A 19517-nucleotide genomic window follows, 5' to 3' on the forward strand; every position below is an offset into this window, starting at 1 on the left:
CTAAACACGCGTATTGCCATCGCAAGATTCTGCAGGCTGTTTCATATGACAGGAGCAACGATATACACACATATATTTATACGCTCGTATACGCGACTTTTACCACATTCGTTGAAATAAAAAAGAAAGAATTAAGGCTTACGAACCTTCGGCTTTACATTATTTATATCGTTATTATAACAGTCTTTAACCCATCCGTTATGGTATCCTTTAAACCGAAGACACTTTTACAATGCTTACTTTACCTATACTATATAATTAATCGCGGCACCGCAAATTCTTATCAATAAAAATAACGGTAAACGGAAAAAGTTGATAGAACAATTCCACCTCTTTCCATCGTTTTCAAATTGAATCACAACGCCAGCATGTCGTGAGCCGATCTGCCAAGAAGACTATGCGTACGACTATGAATGAGTGACTAAAAAAGAAAATACGCGAAGGGCGATTAAAAATATAGAAAAAGGTCCCCGAGAAAAGACGTAGACGGTCGAAGGACGATACACATGGGTAACAACAATGATTAGTGGTCGTGGTTGATCGATTTTCGATCGATCGCAATTGGATTCTACTCGACATGGTGGGGAGTCTATTTGAGGCGTCGCGACGCCGTGGTGCAATGATCAGAATCAGTCGGTAGGTCGTATCACAGCGAAAGGTGAAGAGAGTGGCCGTCAGAGAGAACGAAAAGAAATCTTCGCCAAGCAACGAGCGTGTTCTGTATGCTGATCGCGTACCGGGAACGTTTCGAATCTTCACAAATCGAAGAAGTGGAGCTAAGGTGACCCGACTTTTCCCCCTTCGCCTGGTAAAATGGCAGCGGACGATCCTCTCTGCAATGAACCTCTACTTTCCGTCGAATTCGAGGTCTTTGGCAAGGTGCAGGGTAAGAGTGTAGTTTTATTGGCCAGGAGATCAACGAGTATTCGGTTAATGTTGTTTCATTTAAAACCAAACATTCGTTCGGATATTTCTCGCGTTGTTTTACTACGATTACGGGACCGCGGCTTGCGACGAATAGAACGTCAAGGTCGAAAGAAATGTGCGTTGGACGCAGTGATATGTCAATTGTAAGATAGCGGACGCTGCAACAATGGATAATTAATATGGAGAGGAGAGAAAATTTGTGAATTTTCTTCGTATTCTTCGGTTCGATCGGACGACTAACGAACGAATCTCTGTTGCTTCAAATGGTGACAATTTGGTTTATTACTTTGCTGTTAATATTCTCGAGGAAGTTCAAGGTTATATCTAGATTCTTGTAAAATTTAACTTGTCACTGCCTAATTCGGTTTGAATTGAATAATTGTCGATGAGACATCGGCAAATGAGGAACATCAGTGGGACGACGGTATAATAGAGCTAAAAATAATGAAATCTGTTTTTCGTATTTTCATTCTTTCGCATCGTTATTACATAATTTAAACTGTGCATATTTTTCGTCAGGTGTCTATTTCCCAAAGTACGTGAGGGACATATGTCAGCAACTGGGGATTTGCGGCTGGGTGAAGAACACCAAGTCCGGCACGATACTCGGAAAAATGCAGGGACCACGTGCGCTCATCGATCAGATGTGAGTTGCGATTCCTTGTCACGAAGCTTTTGCACAAACCGTCGGTGGCGCCGATCGGTAAACAACGTGAAAGTTCATTTTTGTTCGAATTTATCTGTTCCTCTGATTACCAAGAAAGAGAGATAAAATAAGGCAAATTTGCAGAGAACATATTCCCCCTCTTAGCTTTCTTCGCTGCGCTCAGGAAGAAAACAAGTAGAAAGAAGGGAAAATCGAGCTTCGTTCCTTTCGTTTGTTCGTTGGTTCGTTCGAACAACTGAATAAATTCGTCGAATTAACCCAGATATGCCTGTTGTTCGAAATAATGATCGCAATATGTAACGTTACTTACGTTTAACGTTATTTTTCTGTTTAACCAGTTGCAGTTACGAATGAATAATGATAATCGAATGTTACGCAAAAGCTTCATTATTTTAACATCAATTTAATTCCCAAGTTTAAAGTTGGAATTTTCGAAAGAACGAGATTATGTGAAAAGACATCGTAAACGTGAAAAGAAACTCGCGAATGTGTGGATTAAACTCCCTTCCGTAGAACGTTTTGTGCATCAGATGTAGAAGAATACGAACTCTCGATCTCCCTTTCTTTCGTCTTTTTCTTCCTTTCACCTTCCGATCTTCTCCTTCGTTCCGCGAATTGATGACACACGCGCGCTAACGTAAGCTCACGAATTCAGTGCTCCCGTAAAATCGCGTGACCTTAGCCGCAAATTGCCGAGTAACGGTCATTAGGTAGTTGGGCCTGACTTTAATAATGATCTAATGAAATAATAGCGCGGACCGCGTCGTTGTCTCTTTCCTTCGCGAGTTATCGCCGAATCGCTCCGGTTTCCGACTATCGTCAACCAACCGCTTCTATCGCGTACGATTCTTCGGCAAATAATATATTTTCGTTACATGGAAAACACGCGCCGGAGATACATGAATTATTCCGCAAGCTATTTAATCAAGCTATTGGGATTTTTAATTGACATGCCACGTTCTATTCGATATCACGCACGTACCGTAAAAGCACATGCTGACTCAGATCTGAAGTATGTTCTCCGAGAACACTCAGAATTGGACGTATTAATCGTTTGATTCTGTCGATTTCACCGAAACGATCATAACTGAATGATACTTGCAATTCGCTTACAAATTAGACCGACGATGACGAGAAATTAAATGAGCGGTGATATGGATCATCTTAATAAGGATATAAAAGAAGAGCAACGAATTCTTCGTAAGGAACGCCAGAGAAAGAATAAGATGAGAAGGATGTAATCGTTATTTAGAGAAGTGAGCCAGACCTACTGATCCATATATTTTGCCAATTGCGTAGAGAGAGAAGAAACTAGATACCAGAAAGATAAATTATTTCTCTCGGGCGAACAACAATTGCTGTTGTCGTACGAATAAATATAAACTTGAACGTAGGCATTAAACACTTATATACTTTAAGAGACATGTCATGAGACTGATTTCGCGGTCGAATTTCCGCTGCTCGTGAACCTGAAGTCAAAGAAAATAGCTCGGTCGAGGACGAAACATTGGTTTCTGGCTTCTCCCCAGAAGGAATTCGTCCAGGAACCTCGTTTCAAATACGTTGTTTCTTCGTTTGTCGTTATCTTTGTATGCCGCAAATGTTATTTATATATAATAGGGAAATTCTTTTGCCAAGAAGGAAAAGAAAATTGATTCGAATAATAAAATCTCACTGAATTCGCATCGTTGTGCGCTCATATTTTAATCGAAGACAAAAACATAAAGCTGTTTTTTTTTTTTTTTTTTTAATGAAACAAACTTCTGTTCAGTTTAAGGATAAGTTCAGGAATTCGTATAAATCTTTCACTGTGTAATCATCGTAGATGTTTCACAAGCGAAATGCTGAATTCAGAATATCGATGATAAATGGGATAGTCAGTGCGCCAATGGCTCGTCACTGTTGTTGTCGCGAGACAGCTGATCGACTTTAAAGATCCTACTTCGATAGAGCCGCTTAAAATATCTGAACTCGGTCTGATTAGCCGCTAATTATAATTGCGAAGTGTGTGAAACTATACTCGTCACTATCGAAGATAGTTGCGTATACAATTTGCACATTTAATTCGTTCTTATTTGACGATTAATTTATTCATCAATTTTACGCTATCTTTAATTTGACAGACATCGTTTACGAGAAATTTGCTCTATTATTTTGTCGAGCTGAAATAGCTTGATATTATGCAAATTCCACATTCTATGAAACAGACGCGGAAATGAACACTGCAGTGATTTCAACGCGTGTAGAGAACGGATGATATTAAGGCTTTATTAATGAATAATCTAAACTTGCGTACACTAATATTTCGTAAATACTTTGTACGATAAATATAGAAGTTAAATTCAGTTGTCATAAATTTAATTCAATTCGACGTTTTTAATGAAAAAATTTAATTTTTATATAATCCTTTGTTTCGAAAATAATAGAGCGAGGCTAATGTTCTCTTCTCCTTTGACGAGAAGAATTGCATAGCGATAAAATCGTAATATCATCATAAAATACGCAAACATCGTAAAACTAATAATAGACAATAAAAACAAAAATGTCAAGCGGAAATACAATCGGATATCTGTCAGCTGTTTGTAAATAAGTTGCAGCCAGAATTGCCAGATTGTAAATGTTAAGAGAAGAAATTACGTAAATCTCCTCATTAGTAATTTAAACAATAGTTTCTAATTGTATCACAAATTATGTAAATACATAATAACCCGTTTTCCTACTATAATCAGTTTTCTTGTTTCAGGTCACAATGGCTAACGAATGTTGGAAGTCCAGGTAGTCAGATTGATCGTTGTGAATTTACAAATTGGGAAGGCATTAGTAGGCTACAATACAAGGGATTTGCAATACGTTTTTAATTAAACTATTTTTTTTTTCAATGTCACGTTTCTTTGAAAGTTAAATCGAGAAGATGTACTTAAAGGCACGAAAAGTAACAAGCATCGATATACTTTGAACAATTAAAAAGCTTAAATAATTAAATGATTCTTTATGAAAACATATAGTTCAAAGTATTGAAATTGTTCATAGATTAAAAGCTACGCAACATTAGTGCATGTAAATTACAAGATATTTTAATAATTGTAAGATGTATCATTCGAAATGATTAAATATCCAGTTATTTTTAACGAAAAACAAATTAAATAAAAACACATAGAGTTATAGAATATTTGTTCTTTAATTCATCATATGTGACATGTAAACATACATGCATATTTATGTCACAGTTCGTTGTGATCAAATATCTCTGTGTTATATCTCAATGTTTCAAGCACCTCTGATGTAATGGGATGTTAATGATACATGTCAAATATATTTTATATTTACTTAAAACATCAAATTCAATACAACGGATTAAAAACAGAAAGCACAGATAAATTTATTATACTCATTCCCTACAACAAATTAATTTACTTAAATATCTTAATTTTACTTAAATATCTCAGTATCATGTCGTTCCCTCGTAAATAAACACCGCATCTAACATTAATTGCGCAAGATGATAATTAGAGTGTGTTTCGGGCAAATGTCTTGAGACTCGTCGTATCAATTCGATAGTGTCATCGTTCGAACAATTCGTATAAATTACGTCCGGCACATCCTAAAAATAGTAATCTCATTTATACTAATATTAAAATTTATTAAGAATAAAATGTTCGAAATAAATTTTATGATATGTAGAACTTACGAGACTTTCCAAGTATTTCGTAAGAGCTGGACTTATACGAGAAACTTCCTCTAAAAGGTCAGGTGATTTTGAAAGATATGCCATCATTCTTCTTCCAGCAATCGGCAGAAGATCTTCTGCTAATTTCTCAACATCGTTTACAGCTGTAACAACCTATCTCAAAATGACAAATGTTTCCTATTCTGTGGTATGCTATTGAATATATTAAATTGTAATCCTGCTTATACTTACTTCCTCTGCTAGTCGGTCAAAACCAATCACATATAATTGACAAACTTGATGTATCCTTAGTTCATCGTTACTTATTTTCCAAATAGATGCTAATGTTTGACATTTACTCATCCATTGAATAGCTTGCATCGAACTACTCATTTTACCATCTATTGTTTCTTGATGGATAAAATCCATTGATGCGTTAATTATTCGGCATAAAAACGTGGTTCTTAAATTATCTCTTTTATCGTCTCTGTACCATGTTAGCATTACTTTGTCTGCCATTGATTGGAAGAAGTATGGCTGTACCTATATATTTAGAATTCAGCGTGCATAAAAATTATAAATATAGATGTAAATTTCATAAACGATACTTTTGATTTACTCACCACAGAATCAAACAAATTATTTAATGGTTTTAGAACTTTCAAATTAAAATGCGCTATCATATGTAAGACGTTAGCTAATTGTAGATGTAACATGATTAGATCGTACCAAGCGGGTGCTTGAGAAATAGCTAATGCAGCAAAGGGTTGTGGGCCGGAAGTGCATACTTCCCATAGTTCTTCTGATTTAATTACAATATTCTGTCCTACTTCGAGCATTTCAGACTAGTACGACATAAAATATATTTATATCGCTTTAATTAACTTTATATTACACAAAGCATTGATCTATCAAAAACTTACGTCGATGAATATTTCTAAAAATGTGACGCAATCTTGTAGAAATATAACTGCTTGAGCATCAGATAAACCGATTTCCTGCATACACAATCTCTCTTTTGGCAGTTTTCCAAGCTTATTAATTAATTTTGCAACTGCTTCCATTCGTTTTTTTATATGAACTGACCATAATAAGCAACAAACACCTAACAAGGAAGTAATTTATTTACAAAATAACAAAAACGTATAATATATAAAACGAATAATTTCTAGAATCTTCTCTCACCATGCCTCATACGTTTCATTGGTATTTGTCGTAAAACACATAATGCAGCTTCGAGCGACTTCAATTGCGAAATATCTTTATTCCACGACATAGCAAATTCCCAACAGATATTAGCTAGCAGAACACTAGTTGTCAAACTGTATGGAAAATGGCCTTTTAATAATTTAATTCTTTCTGAAAATCAAAAAGAAAAATGCATAATACAATCTAGAAGACCATTAAAAAATGTTAATATAAAGATGCTATTTTTCTTTACCTAAAATACATATATTAGCATTTGTACTATCTTTCTCTTCACTTTCTGTATCAAGAGATTCTAAAAGATGCTTTTCTACGTTAGATTGTAAAACATCATCGACGTTACAAATTTCGTCTGAAGAATTCAGTACTTCTAAAGAATCATTTGTTGGACGTGCGTGATCGAATTCCGTATCTGTTGTATCTACTAATTGAGAAGGATCAATACCCGTAGAAGTAATCCATTTTGCAACTATCTCCGATACAGAACCTAATTATAATGATATAAGATAAAAAATACGTTCTTTGATAGTATTATAACATGTAACTACAACGGTATAATACCTTTCCCTTTTGAGAGAACAGATCCTAAAGATATATCAAATTTTGCAAATGGTAGTGCAAAAAATTGCGTTGTAGTATCTGATGGAGGTTCTTGGCTGAAATTAAAATCTTATAAGCATTATGATACTTACAAACAAATTTCATTACTAATTACCTTACAATAGCATCTAAAATCGCAATATCCTCAAGATTTCCAATAAGCAACGTAAATTGACAAGTATCTTTAGTAATATCTTCCCATTCATTTGTCAAGTTATACAGTTCATCGTCTGATTTTAAATTGTTAACAGAATCTTGATGCTGCTTTATCTCTTTCATATCATTCTTATTTTTGATACCTTTTTCTTCTTGAACATTATTATCCTCAGTTTTTTTATTGCACTTTTCTCTATACTTTTCTACAGACATTGCAACAGCTCTGCACATCAAAGCAGCAGTAAGTGCATTAAATGGATTTGTTGAATCCAAAAGAATATTACGAACCTTTTTCCACCATAAAGATATTTCATTATATTCTGCACATATCTCTTTAACACCTATATAGGTATAGAAATAAGGTTTATTTTATGACAACAAGAATTTAGACTTATTAACGATATATATTCTCCGAACTTACTGGCTATTGAGCAAATAGCATTTAAGAGCTGCGTAAATTGTTTTAGTTCTAGTTCTAAAGATACGTCCCGTTTCTTATTGAGCCAGTATATTAAAGCAAATTTCATGAAAACGAATGGTTGAATGTTACTACTTTTAGCGACTTCTTTCCATGTCTCAATTCTATCATACGAATATACGCAGCCTTTATACATTAATTGAGCTAAAAGAAAAAGCCTAATTATTAATAAATAATATATTAATAAAATATATATTCCTAAAATTACATACTAAAATACTTACAAATCTGATGTTCTTTTTCTGGTTTTATGTCTTTTTTAATATCTATAAATCCTGATGTTCCAAACTCGAAACAAGATAAAAAATCTAAAAATATTCTCCCATCCTCTTTAAATTTTACTCTACATTCTGTGCTAGAATCTGAACACGTGTAACTATTTACTTTATTAAACAATTCAAAAATTCTGTGCACTTCTTTCTCAGTAGTTAACAAAGTCAAAGGTAAACTTGTATTATTATCATCTATAGAAACATTATACTCTGGTGTATCAAACTGAGATTTAATATGCTTATAAAAGTTAATTATTTGCTGCAACTGTGTTGTTAATAAATAAAGTGTTTTTGTTGTAGGTTCCATTTCTTCTTTTTCTGTAATATAAAAATTATTGTGTTTATTATTTCAAATAACAGTTTGGCGGAATAAAACCTTGTATAGAACTATGTATTAATAATAAATATGTACGTACCATATTCATCTAGTTTTTTGATAAAACAATTTGTAGCTGCGAGTAAAGCATCAGGAATAATATTTTTATTTGACATTAACATTTCCAATGTTTGTACTTTTATTTCATTACTCTTCAAATCTGAACACACACTCTCAATTTCTGATATTAATTTCTCATATTCAAAATCTTCTTCTCGTAAAAATGTTTTCAATTTTTTAAGTATATGTATATCACGTGCTCTCTTCCCATTTTTACTATTAAGAGCAAAATGAAATGGTACTGTAATTTCCTTCAAACCTCCAAGTGGATCCATAAATACACACGAATATTGTGGTTTATTTTTTGATAGATGTACATTATCATTTACACCAAGAAGACCATAATTGATATAAAGTAATCTATACAATAACACTCACTTAAACCAATAATTTTACATCAGTTGCCAATAGAAATGTCTAAAAAGGAGAGTTACTCACCGTCCATGTTTACTAGCAGTAAATGTAGTAATTTTAGGACCTTGTTGAGTACTCCATATGTCTATTACACCTTTTTTCGGAGCATAAATAACTAAAAAGAAAGCAGAACGCAATTGCGGAGTCTGTTTAAACTTAGTAAATCCTTTGTGCATTCCAGAATGTTTTTCTTCCTCCACTTCAATCCAACCACATTGTGCATCTCTATAACCTTTCCACATTCTTGTAGCTATGCAATATCTGTTATCTACTAATAATACTCTGCCCATTGCATCTAATATTACTGACAGTGCTTTATTTGGACTGGATATTATCGAATAACCCTCTCTCATAACATCACTTAAGCCAAATCTACAAGTCATTGGTTCAACTGGTTCATGAGTACTAGTTTTTGATGCTTCGAGCGATGCCTGATGTTTTGAATTTCCCCAATTGAGAGGAAGCCAACTAAACAGAAAGAATAGTAAAGAAATGATATATAATTGCAAAACTCTCTATATTTATAATGACATGGTTAACAATTAAAATTTCAATTATTAAAACATTGTATGTGACATTCAAGTAATGTAGTTTAACTATATCTCTTCTTGCAGATGATATATTCTTTTGACAATAAATGCATAACATGAATTTATTATGCAACACTTACGGAACAGCAGTTCCAATAGCATTTGCTAGTTTGCTGGCCATTGCTATTGCAACATCTGATAGAACTGGAGCTGAACCACCTTCTAAGGCATAATGAAAACCAACAAATGGACGTTTACCAGTCACAAGAACTAAATTATGCTGTGGTGCACTAGATCTATAAGATGCGTTATATCCACCACAAATTGAAGCTGTCATTAGATGATCAAAGCTATTTACAGAAGTAGTACCAATTACTTCTGAATCATTTACAATATCTTGGCTTTTATAACCCCATTTCTTATATGATAAATTTGTAATAGGTGGTAGGTCATCACAGTTTGCTTGAACTTTAAGTAAAAAAAAAAACATATTATTATAAATATTAAATTTCAATAGAATAATAACATAATTTTGATTTCTATACCTCTAGCTAAATAATTCCTACATGCTCTTAATGTGGAAAACAAGGGAAAACCTTGCAAGACACACACAACACTATTATATGTCACATGAACTTCTTCAGCCAAACCAATATCACCTACGTGTTTAGGTGAACGAAAAGATTGACATTTTAATCCCACAACTGGTTCATTATGCAATTGTTCCCCAAATAATAATGCACCTGTCTAAATAAAAAATAAATAACTTTATATTCATCTCTATTATAATTTAGTTTAACTGTAAGAATTACATTTTCTGAATGATTATCACACATGTAGTTAAACTTGACTTACTTCTGTGTAAAACTTGATAAAACCAGTATTAAAACCAACTATAATACATGTCCAATCTGGATTAGTGCCACTGCTAGCTTTTCCCAATGACAATAATGGTAAACAGATTACAGATGTTATCCATTCACTAAAAAACACTTTCAATATATGGACATATTTTCAAAGAAATTTATCATAGTAAAAAGATACAAAAATTAACATAACATTATTATAATAAAGACTTACTTATCTTTTTTTGCAACTTCACCATACCATATCATATGAAATTTATTTTTTGCTTCATCTGGTTCTAATGAATCCCACCTTGCTAATATGAAATTATTATATTAATTATAAATAATTAAATATTCTAGGTTCAATATACTGCCATTTTTAAACAAGTTATATATATATTACATAGTAGAAATATACTATTTAAAATTCAATAATATGAGACATACAAATTAATATAATCATCTTTGTATTATTCGCCATAGCAAGAACATCTCCAGTTGATGATAATGATATAAAACAGTCTTGTAGTGGTAATTCATCTTGTGGAATGTCATCTAAAAAATGTTGACACTGACATTTACCATTCCTTTAGGAGACAAAACAAAAGAATACAGTAACTTACGTCTTCTAGTAGAATCTCCAAAAAGTAATTCTTTAATATTGCTTGTATTGGTTAGATTTGCAATTCCCTTTATTTGACAAGACATATCTAATCAATTACATTAATATGCCTGTTTTGAATAATTTCAAACTTTGATCACTCTAATATTACAAATGTTACTCAGGTGATTAGAATATTGAAATTTTGATAGACACTTCACAATAAGACAATAAACCACAAACTGTCATATGCTTGCGAATAGGATAGTAATCGCAGAGATTCTTCATCTAAGACTTCACATTTCGTGGTAAATAAACATTCAATACAATGTCACCGTTCTTATTGCATTAATAATACGTTATGAATATCAAAAAATCGAAAATACATAAACGTCAACATGGATTGACAACTTTAGCTAAGAAGCAAAATGTAGATGCGCATTAACCATTCATATGAAACGTTATTCACACCAAATTTTAAGTCAAAATGGAGAACACGTGTTGCATGACATCACGTGACGTAATTTGTGACGTTTAGAAACAGTCGCTAGAGTTTTTCTGATTGGACAAAACAGATCGTTGGGACCAATGAAAATGTTCGTTTCTCTGCAATGGTCCGCGTAACGTGTTCAGCCATTTTGTTATTATTTTCGAAAATCTGTAGGTTGGATTTAAGGACAACGTAAAGCTGCCATTTTACACATTTCTCATTGAATGTGGGGGGAAAGCGAAGAAATTCTGTATGAGATTTAAGAAACATAGTTACGACGAAGAACGGCCTCGGTGGGTATCGTACATTTATGAGTGGAGCTCTCTTCACTGGCGATCGTCGCAAACGGAGCAGAGGCAGGAGTGACGAGCGAGAGAACGTGCGAAAGATAGAGAGAGAAAGAGACGGTGAGGAACAGCGAGTCTGTGAAACGAGGAACGAAATTGGTCGCGCGCGGGAATCAGCGGTTGTGTGTTTGGCCTTTTTCTGATTGTGATTTACTGCGAGAGATTGTGATTACTCGTGTGAAACGTGTGTTTTTTACCTACGAATTGAGAATCTATGTGTGGGAGTTGATACGGTATGTGCAAACGTCGTTTATGATAACTTTATTCGTTGAACAACGACGCAATGAGTAAAGTGCACCCGGATAACAAAAATCTACAAATTCCAATGATCTGTTATTAATATTTTACATCTCTATTACTATTTATTTCCGCTTGATTGAATGTATTAAAGGAAATACATTTTACACTAAATTTTCAAACATTACGCACAATAAATTTTCACATAACCTTATTTGCGATTGTCAAATGTAGGTTAGGTCGAGCGGTCGCAGTGCGGTGACCTCCCTCGCTACACGTTAACAATGATTTCCTTTTTATTATTGCTTCTGTTTAGTTTGATTATTTACATTACGTTCTATTCTTTCAATACGCTTAACTTGTTTATAAATAGAAATAATTGGTTTTCACATAGAAGCAAAACAATAGTACTTAATAATACAATCTTCTATAGGATTCTAATACTCCTGCCTGTAAAATTTTAACAACATATGACAAGCATTTTGCTAAAGATAATGAAATATTAAAAAGAGAAACACACTGTCTTTTCATGTACATTATCTATTAACAGTAAATGTTAATATTGTTTATGTTGTTAAATATACTTTTAAACTTAATACTAGAATTATTTTTTCACTTTGTACTAAGTTATGCTTTTTTTACTATTCATTAATTTGTGGAATAAGATAGCCCCTTTTTGGAAACATGATGTCTTGTAATATTTGTGTTTTATTGATGCAGTATATATCTAGTTTTAATGAGTCAAATAAATATATCAAATTTAATTATTTTCAGATAGAGTGTATGAAAATTGGATAATTTACAATAAACAATGGCAACATTAGCAGAACAAGCATCTAAGCTTTTGGATTTCAATCAAAAGCTAGATATAACACTTCTTGATAACATAGTAGGTTGTATGTACACTGGGATAGGTGAGCAACAGAGAGTTGCACAAGAAGTATTGACTACACTTAAAGAACATCCAAACGCATGGACCCGTGTAGATACTATTCTAGAATATTCACAGGCAAGGATTTCTTTAATTAAAAATAATATTTCTTAAAAGTGTGTAGAGAGTTATTTAATTTATGTATAATTATATGTGTACAGAACCAACAAACAAAGTATTATGCTCTACAAATACTGGAACAAGTTATAAAGACACGATGGAAAGTATTACCACGAAATCAGTGTGAGGGTATAAAAAAATATATCGTGGGTCTTATTATAAAGACAAGCAGTGATCCAGAAACAATGGAGGCTTCAAAAGTTTATCTTAATAAACTTAATATGATTTTAGTTCAGGTAAGTAATTAAAGTTGCAAGAATATAGAAACTATTTAAATTTCATTTTAATAAACCACATCTATTGCAGGTTTTAAAACGTGAATGGCCAAAAAATTGGGAATCCTTCATTGGTGACATTGTTGGTGCAAGTAAAACAAATGAAAGTCTTTGTCAAAACAATATGGCAATTTTAAAATTATTATCGGAAGAAGTATTTGACTTTTCAAGTGGACAAATGACGCAAACAAAAGCAAAACATTTGAAAGATACAATGTGTAATGAATTCTCACATATTTTTCATCTCTGTCAGTTTGTATTGGATAATTCACAAAATGTTCAATTGGTGGCAGTTACATTAGAAACTCTTTTAAGGTTTTTAAATTGGATTCCTTTGGGATATATTTTTGAAACAAAATTAATCAATACTTTAGTATTCAAGGTAAATATAACATAATTTTTATTAATTTTTGTTATGTACTATTATAGTATTTTTATTATTTTCTTTACAGTTCTTAAATGTACCAATATTCAGAAACATTACACTAAAATGCTTGACTGAAATCGCTGGTGTTGCAGCACCAACCTATGAAGAATCATTCGTAATGTTGTTTGTTAATATAATGCGACAGTTAGAACAGATTCTACCCCTTGAAACAAATATACGCGAAGCGTATGGAGCTGGTGGAGATCAAGAACAAAATTTTATTCAGAATTTAGCTATATTCCTTTGCACATACCTAAAAGAACATGGGCAATTTATAGAAAAAAAGCAATTAAATGATTTACTACTCAAAGCATTGCACTACCTTGTTTTAATTTCTGAGGTTGAAGAAGTTGAAATATTTAAGATCTGTTTGGAATATTGGAATGCATTAGCAATGGATTTATATAGAGCAAATCCTTTTGCACCCCCAACGCCGTTATTTATGGTTAAAAATATGACTCTCCCGTCTAGGAGATTATTCTATTGCCCGGTTTTAACTAAAGTACGATATATCATGATCAGCAGAATGGCTAAACCCGAAGAAGTTCTTGTTGTAGAAAATGAGAATGGGGAAGTTGTTAGGGAGTTTATGAAAGATACTGATTCTATTAATTTATATAAAAATATGAGAGAAACTCTTGTGTATCTTACTCATCTTGACTATATGGATACTGAAAGAATAATGACAGAGAAGCTACAAAACCAAGTAAATGGAACAGAATGGTCTTGGAAAAATCTCAATGCGGTAAACATATGCTTAAGATGTTATTATAGCATTTATAATAAAAATACCATGGTTTACTAACAGTTTCAATCTTTTTATTAGTTATGCTGGGCAATAGGCAGCATTTCCGGTGCAATGCACGAAGAAGATGAAAAACGATTTTTGGTAACTGTTATCAAAGATCTTCTTGGTCTTTGTGAGCAAAAGAAAGGAAAAGATAATAAAGCTATTATTGCTAGTAATATTATGTATGTAGTTGGGCAATATCCAAGATTTCTCAGAGCGCATTGGAAGTTTTTAAAGACTGTTGTAAATAAACTGTTTGAATTTATGCATGGTAAGGGAACTACATCGTATAACGATTCCACAACATTATAGATTCAATGCAAAAATATATTAAGTAATTTAAATATTCTTACAGAAACTCATGATGGTGTACAAGATATGGCTTGTGATACATTTATAAAAATAGCATTGAAATGTAGGCGACATTTTGTCACACCACAAACCGGAGAATTGGTACCATTTATTGAAGAAATCCTTTCTACTATTAGTAGTATCATTTGTGATCTTCAAACACAACAGGTAAAATCACTGAAAACGTACGAAATAGTTATGTTATATATGTTACATGCAAAAAATTTTAACATATTTATCGATGATACGTATGTTGAATACAACTTTCTTTTTATATACATGCTCATGCTATAATATAGGTACATACATTTTATGAAGCAGTTGGATATATGATATTTGCACAGACAGACACAGTGATGCAAGAAGAGTTAATAGAACGGTATATGCTTTTACCAAATCAAGTGTGGGATGACATAATAAGTCAAGCATCTAAAGTAAATATTAAAAAATCAGAAACACTTTATAACTTAATGTTCTTCTAATTAATTCTTGCTTAACTTAATAAAAATATTTTATTTAAGAATGTAGATGTATTAAAAGATCAAGAAGCTATCAAACAACTTACTAGTATTTTGAAAACAAATGTAAGGGCTTGTAAAGCACTTGGTCATCCATACGTGATACAGTTAGGAAGAATATATTTAGATATGTTGAACGTTTATAAGGTATATTAATACTGTTTAATAATTTATTGAACACTTAAATGTATATATATTAGCGTTTAACCATCTTTTTCAGGTTATGAGTGAGAATATAAGTGCTGCAATAGCTTTGAATGGAGAGGTAGTAATGGAACAATCTTTAATTAAAAGTATGAGAGTAGTGAAAAAGGAAACATTAAAATTGATCTCAGAATGGGTCAGCAGAACAACTGATCGTCAAATGGTAGAATTTTATTAATCTAATGGTTATATCTTCTAAAGATTGTTAGTATTATCAAAACAATTTAATTTATTGTATATATCATGATCAGGTCTTAGATAGCTTTTTACCACCTTTATTGGATGCCGTCTTATTGGATTATCAAAAAACAAATGTTCATTGTGCTCGAGAACCGGAGGTGTTAAGTGCTATAGCTACTATCGTAAATAAATTGGAATGTTATATTACTAGCGAAATACCCAAAATATTTGATGCTGTGTTTGAATGTACTTTAGAAATGATAAATAAGGATTTTGAAGAATTTCCGGAACATAGAACGAATTTCTTTTTACTTTTACAGGTAACTATATGTAATATTCATTACTTACAAATCGTTTTGTTATGTAATTTAAATATTACAGTTTGAGCATTTTTATATTTTAGGAAGTGAATGTTTCTTGTTTCTCTGCATTTCTTATAATTCCACCAGCACAATTTAAGCTTGTACTTGATTCTATAATCTGGGCTTTTAAGCATACAATGAGGAATGTTGCAGATATAGGGTTACAAATATTGTATCAACTTTTACAAAATATTGAAATTTCTGCTCCCGATGCTCAAAACTTCTATCAGACATACTTTACAGATATTCTGCAACATATATTCAGTGTAGTTACAGATACATCACACATAGCAGGTATGTACATACAAATAATACCAATATGATTATTAAAGTTTATTTTGATATAATTAATTTCGTTTTTGTTATAATCATTTAGGCCTTAATATGCATGCTACAATTCTGGCATACATGTTTTCATTGGTTGAACTTGGGCGAATCAAAGTTCCATTGGGACCTGTACCAGATAACACATTGTATGTTCAAGAATTTGTTGCAAGATTGCTTAAAACAGCATTTCCACATTTAACTGATAATCAGATTAAAATAACTGTACAAGGTTTATTTAATCTTAATCAAGATATCCCAGCATTCAAAGAACATCTTAGAGATTTCCTCGTTGAAATTAGAGTGAGTGTTGCTATTTTATGCATGATATTTCCTGTTTGATTCCTTGTTTATATTCATACAATGATTGAGTACAAATATATAATTCGATAAATAAATTGTTTTCTAAAGGAATACACCGGCGAAGACGACTCAGATCTGTATCTCGAAGAGAGAGAAACTGCATTACGATTAGCACAAGAAGAAAAAAGGTTACAGCAAATGGCAGTACCAGGAATACTTAATCCTCACGAAATACCAGAAGAGATGCAGGACTGAATTACCAGTCATCTTCGTTAACTGCTTTCTGTACATCTCACTAAGAAACATTCTGTTATACAGACTATTCTATCCTTTGATCTGCGATGTTTCCCACATGTACCACAGCTGCCATCAAGATGGATATACATTATATACTTTTTAAAGCCAAGTTTACAATATAACATTCTTGTAAAGGAGGTAAGCCCGAAACGCGCTGATTGTCTGTTATACAATTTTAAAAGAATTGAAACTTCTGTTATGAGTAACAGGTGAATGCATGTTGGGCAATACTATTTTATGTAGCGAATAAAATAACATTTATACATTGATATTTAGTGGTCTTAATGAATATTTCTTTAATAAAGATGTTTCCCAAAAATGTTATTTGGTACTGATACAGTAATAATGTGTATGCTAAAATTTTGATTTACATTAAAATAAGTCCTATATAAAGGAATTAAAAAATTATTTCTATATATGTTTTTTATCGATATCATTACATAAATTTTAACTATTTAACATTTAATAAAATTAAATAATCTTGTTATAATAACAAGGAGAAACCATGCGATATTTGATATAGGTGAGTGTGCTACATTTTAAGATATACATGTAAGTAAAGTCATTTTCTAAACTAAGTTGGATTTGAGATACGATGTTTAATTCGTATTATACATAAAATAGTATTGTTTAAGCAAATTTAGAGGATGTTACACGTATATGTGTGTGTTTGCATAAAGTTGTATGATAATGCTATTAATATTACCATATATAGATATATAGGTACATAGTATATAAATATATATGATCTGCAAATCATACAGAGAAATTTTGTAAATTAAAAACTACATGTCGTATATAGCATTTGTTTAAATTTCACTTTTCTGATATTCCCTACTCTTCAGCGATAAATATGTTCTGGATGAACTAATTAATTTTTGTTGTATTTAACTATGATAAGTAAATGAAAAATATATATATATATGTGTGTGTGTATATATATATATATATGTATGTATGTATGTATGTATGTATATACACATATGTGTATATTTAAAAATTTTCTCTCAGTGCATAAATACTTGTTTCTTTTTTTTTTTGTTCTAGTACTTTAGCAATGAAAATAGTTTATAGGTAGTTTAAATAACATTGTCTGGGGGAAAGGTTTCTAACATTTATTTTTTGTTTATACAAAATTTTATTTATGGGTCTACTTCTACTTCATGGCTGTTACATTAACAAATTTTTAAATACAACTTCTTTAAAAAAATGTTAACTACTGATAGTATTATATAAAATTGAAAACATTACATTTTTGTTCAGACTTAAATAACGAATAATATAAAGTATTTTTCTTATACATATAATGTTGCACCAAGAAAAATTCTTGAAATGAATTATTAACTTACAAATATAACCGACTGTTACCATATCGTAGTAGTGAACGATTGGGATAAATGATCATTTTTAAATTTATTAAAAGATCGAATAAAATTCTCGAGGAAAAAAGAGAGAAATTTTCGTATCGCGCGCGCATACACGCGTTCGAGCTTGCCTCCACCACAATCAATGCTACAGGTGCTTGGTCTTACAAATCATAAATAATCTTAATGCATGGTAACAACTTAATAATGTAAAAATTGGTACATGACCTATAGAAACTGTGAAGGTAGACAAAAATTCTAAATAAATTTCGTTAAAAAAAATACAAAAAAAGAAAAACCGTTTATGTGAAAATATGATACAAAAGAGAATGTAAAACGTTTGATTCTGTTCGAATTATGATTAAGAATTATTTCTTATGATATACGATTTAAAATTTTTATTACAAAATTATTTTTGTCGAGGATAACACGATCATTATGAATATATTTACTGCTAATGCCGCACTTTTCTCTGAAATGAGCGAGGAAATGATAAAAGAGCGTCATGGCAAGAATATAATAAGTACATATACCGTTACTGCATTTGAATAAAAACGTAAACGATTTGTATCATATGAATGAATCGAACGGTAGCTCTACTTGGAACCCTGAAGCCATTACATTTGATACTATGCGACTCGGGTCTCAAGATAAGCCACTATTACTCCAGCAGAAGGAACGGGGAAAGAAAATCAATGCCACTTGATGTCATTCTTTATTAGTAGGCTGTATTTATTTGCAACCGGTATTGCAAGGAAACAAACAAAAAAAGTTTAATGGCATTTTCAAACAATTTGTGATATACCTTGTAAGGATTTATCACAAAAGAAATTATTTGTATGGATAGATGTAATAAGTTACAGATTGTATTTAGTCATACATAGTTGTATGTGATAAGATTACGTGTAATGAGGAAAGTGCTTAAAAGTCGTAAGATATCAAAGTAATAATGATATCTAAAATAAAGCTGCAACTCAATGTTTTATAAACTGTTCGTTTGTTATACGAGAATCCTAAATTTAACAAGTTTTTACAGTATAAGTAATTTTGGACGTAAATAAGTACAGCTAAGGTTCAAAAAATGATATATCTTTTCTGTTATATATCAATATTCGGTCGATTAAGAAAGGTAATTTCAGACAAGAGTAAGGAAAAAGAATAATTCGTTATCTTTCTAAATTAGTCACAATAAGAT

At 31.7% G+C, this 19517-nt stretch overlaps 3 protein-coding genes across 9 annotated transcripts; 2 read left to right on the forward strand and 1 right to left on the reverse strand.

Annotated features, from left to right (window-relative positions):
• Positions 1 to 309: 309 nt before the first annotated feature.
• LOC117210811 (acylphosphatase-2) lies at positions 310 to 4961 on the forward strand. Its single transcript, XM_033454179.1, has 3 exons — positions 310 to 886; positions 1447 to 1573; positions 4338 to 4961. Exons 1-3 carry the CDS (start codon positions 814 to 816, stop codon positions 4450 to 4452), a joined length of 315 nt encoding a protein of 104 aa, XP_033310070.1. The 5' UTR covers positions 310 to 813; the 3' UTR covers positions 4453 to 4961.
• Positions 4754 to 11285, reverse strand: LOC117210807 (rab3 GTPase-activating protein non-catalytic subunit). 3 transcript variants are annotated; one of them, XM_033454169.1, is made up of 19 exons: positions 10825 to 11285; positions 10649 to 10756; positions 10434 to 10515; positions 10209 to 10335; positions 9899 to 10100; positions 9494 to 9821; positions 8848 to 9291; positions 8390 to 8625; positions 7926 to 8291; positions 7645 to 7845; positions 7183 to 7564; positions 7029 to 7123; positions 6703 to 6954; positions 6447 to 6620; positions 6185 to 6366; positions 5885 to 6106; positions 5514 to 5804; positions 5283 to 5435; positions 4754 to 5195 (listed from the first exon to the last, which is right to left on the reverse strand). In XM_033454169.1, the coding sequence occupies exons 1-19, from the start codon at positions 10907 to 10909 to the stop codon at positions 5043 to 5045; spliced, it is 4083 nt and encodes a 1360-aa protein (XP_033310060.1). In that variant the 5' UTR covers positions 10910 to 11285; the 3' UTR covers positions 4754 to 5042. The 3 variants fall into 3 exon arrangements, with proteins under 3 accessions (XP_033310060.1, XP_033310059.1, XP_033310061.1); XM_033454168.1 differs by having other exon boundaries at positions 8390 to 8769; positions 10825 to 10909; XM_033454170.1 differs by lacking the exon at positions 10825 to 11285 and having other exon boundaries at positions 8390 to 8769; positions 10209 to 10345.
• A 150-nt stretch (positions 11286 to 11435) lies between these two features.
• LOC117210808 (exportin-1) lies at positions 11436 to 17757 on the forward strand. 5 transcript variants are annotated; one of them, XM_033454172.1, is made up of 14 exons: positions 11436 to 11872; positions 12651 to 12885; positions 12969 to 13163; positions 13234 to 13584; positions 13655 to 14374; positions 14456 to 14690; positions 14775 to 14938; positions 15070 to 15204; positions 15292 to 15435; positions 15509 to 15655; positions 15744 to 15992; positions 16076 to 16328; positions 16411 to 16661; positions 16770 to 17757. In XM_033454172.1, exons 2-14 carry the CDS (start codon positions 12688 to 12690, stop codon positions 16914 to 16916), a joined length of 3189 nt encoding a protein of 1062 aa, XP_033310063.1. In that variant the 5' UTR covers positions 11436 to 11872; positions 12651 to 12687; the 3' UTR covers positions 16917 to 17757. The 5 variants fall into 5 exon arrangements, with proteins under 5 accessions (XP_033310063.1, XP_033310064.1, XP_033310065.1 ...); XM_033454173.1 differs by having other exon boundaries at positions 12655 to 12885; XM_033454174.1 differs by having other exon boundaries at positions 11436 to 11699.
• The last annotated feature ends 1760 nt before the right edge of the window (positions 17758 to 19517 follow it).

Source organism: Bombus bifarius, unplaced genomic scaffold, assembly GCF_011952205.1.
Source record: "Bombus bifarius isolate JDL3187 unplaced genomic scaffold, Bbif_JDL3187 scf7180000008213, whole genome shotgun sequence".
Lineage (NCBI taxonomy): Eukaryota > Metazoa > Arthropoda > Insecta > Hymenoptera > Apidae > Bombus > Bombus bifarius.

Excerpts from the sequence above, each read along its gene's own strand:
- LOC117210811 (XM_033454179.1), top strand. The coding sequence starts at position 814 with ATGGCAGCGGACGATCCTCTCTGCAATGAACCTCTACTTTCCGTCGAA. Across the intron at positions 887-1,446 it reads GGTCTTTGGCAAGGTGCAGG|GTGTCTATTTCCCAAAGTAC; the intron begins GTAAGAGTGTAG and ends ATTTTTCGTCAG. Across the intron at positions 1,574-4,337 it reads CGTGCGCTCATCGATCAGAT|GTCACAATGGCTAACGAATG; the intron begins GTGAGTTGCGAT and ends TTCTTGTTTCAG.
- LOC117210807 (XM_033454168.1), bottom strand. The coding sequence starts at position 10,909 with ATGTCTTGTCAAATAAAGGGAATTGCAAATCTAACCAATACAAGCAAT. Across the intron at positions 7,565-7,644 it reads TGCTATTTGCTCAATAGCCA|GTGTTAAAGAGATATGTGCA; the intron begins GTAAGTTCGGAG and ends ATACCTATATAG. Across the intron at positions 5,805-5,884 it reads ATAATTTGTTTGATTCTGTG|GTACAGCCATACTTCTTCCA; the intron begins GTGAGTAAATCA and ends CTAAATATATAG.
- LOC117210808 (XM_033454172.1), top strand. The coding sequence starts at position 12,688 with ATGGCAACATTAGCAGAACAAGCATCTAAGCTTTTGGATTTCAATCAA. Across the intron at positions 15,436-15,508 it reads ATATGTTGAACGTTTATAAG|GTTATGAGTGAGAATATAAG; the intron begins GTATATTAATAC and ends CATCTTTTTCAG. Across the intron at positions 16,329-16,410 it reads AGATACATCACACATAGCAG|GCCTTAATATGCATGCTACA; the intron begins GTATGTACATAC and ends ATAATCATTTAG.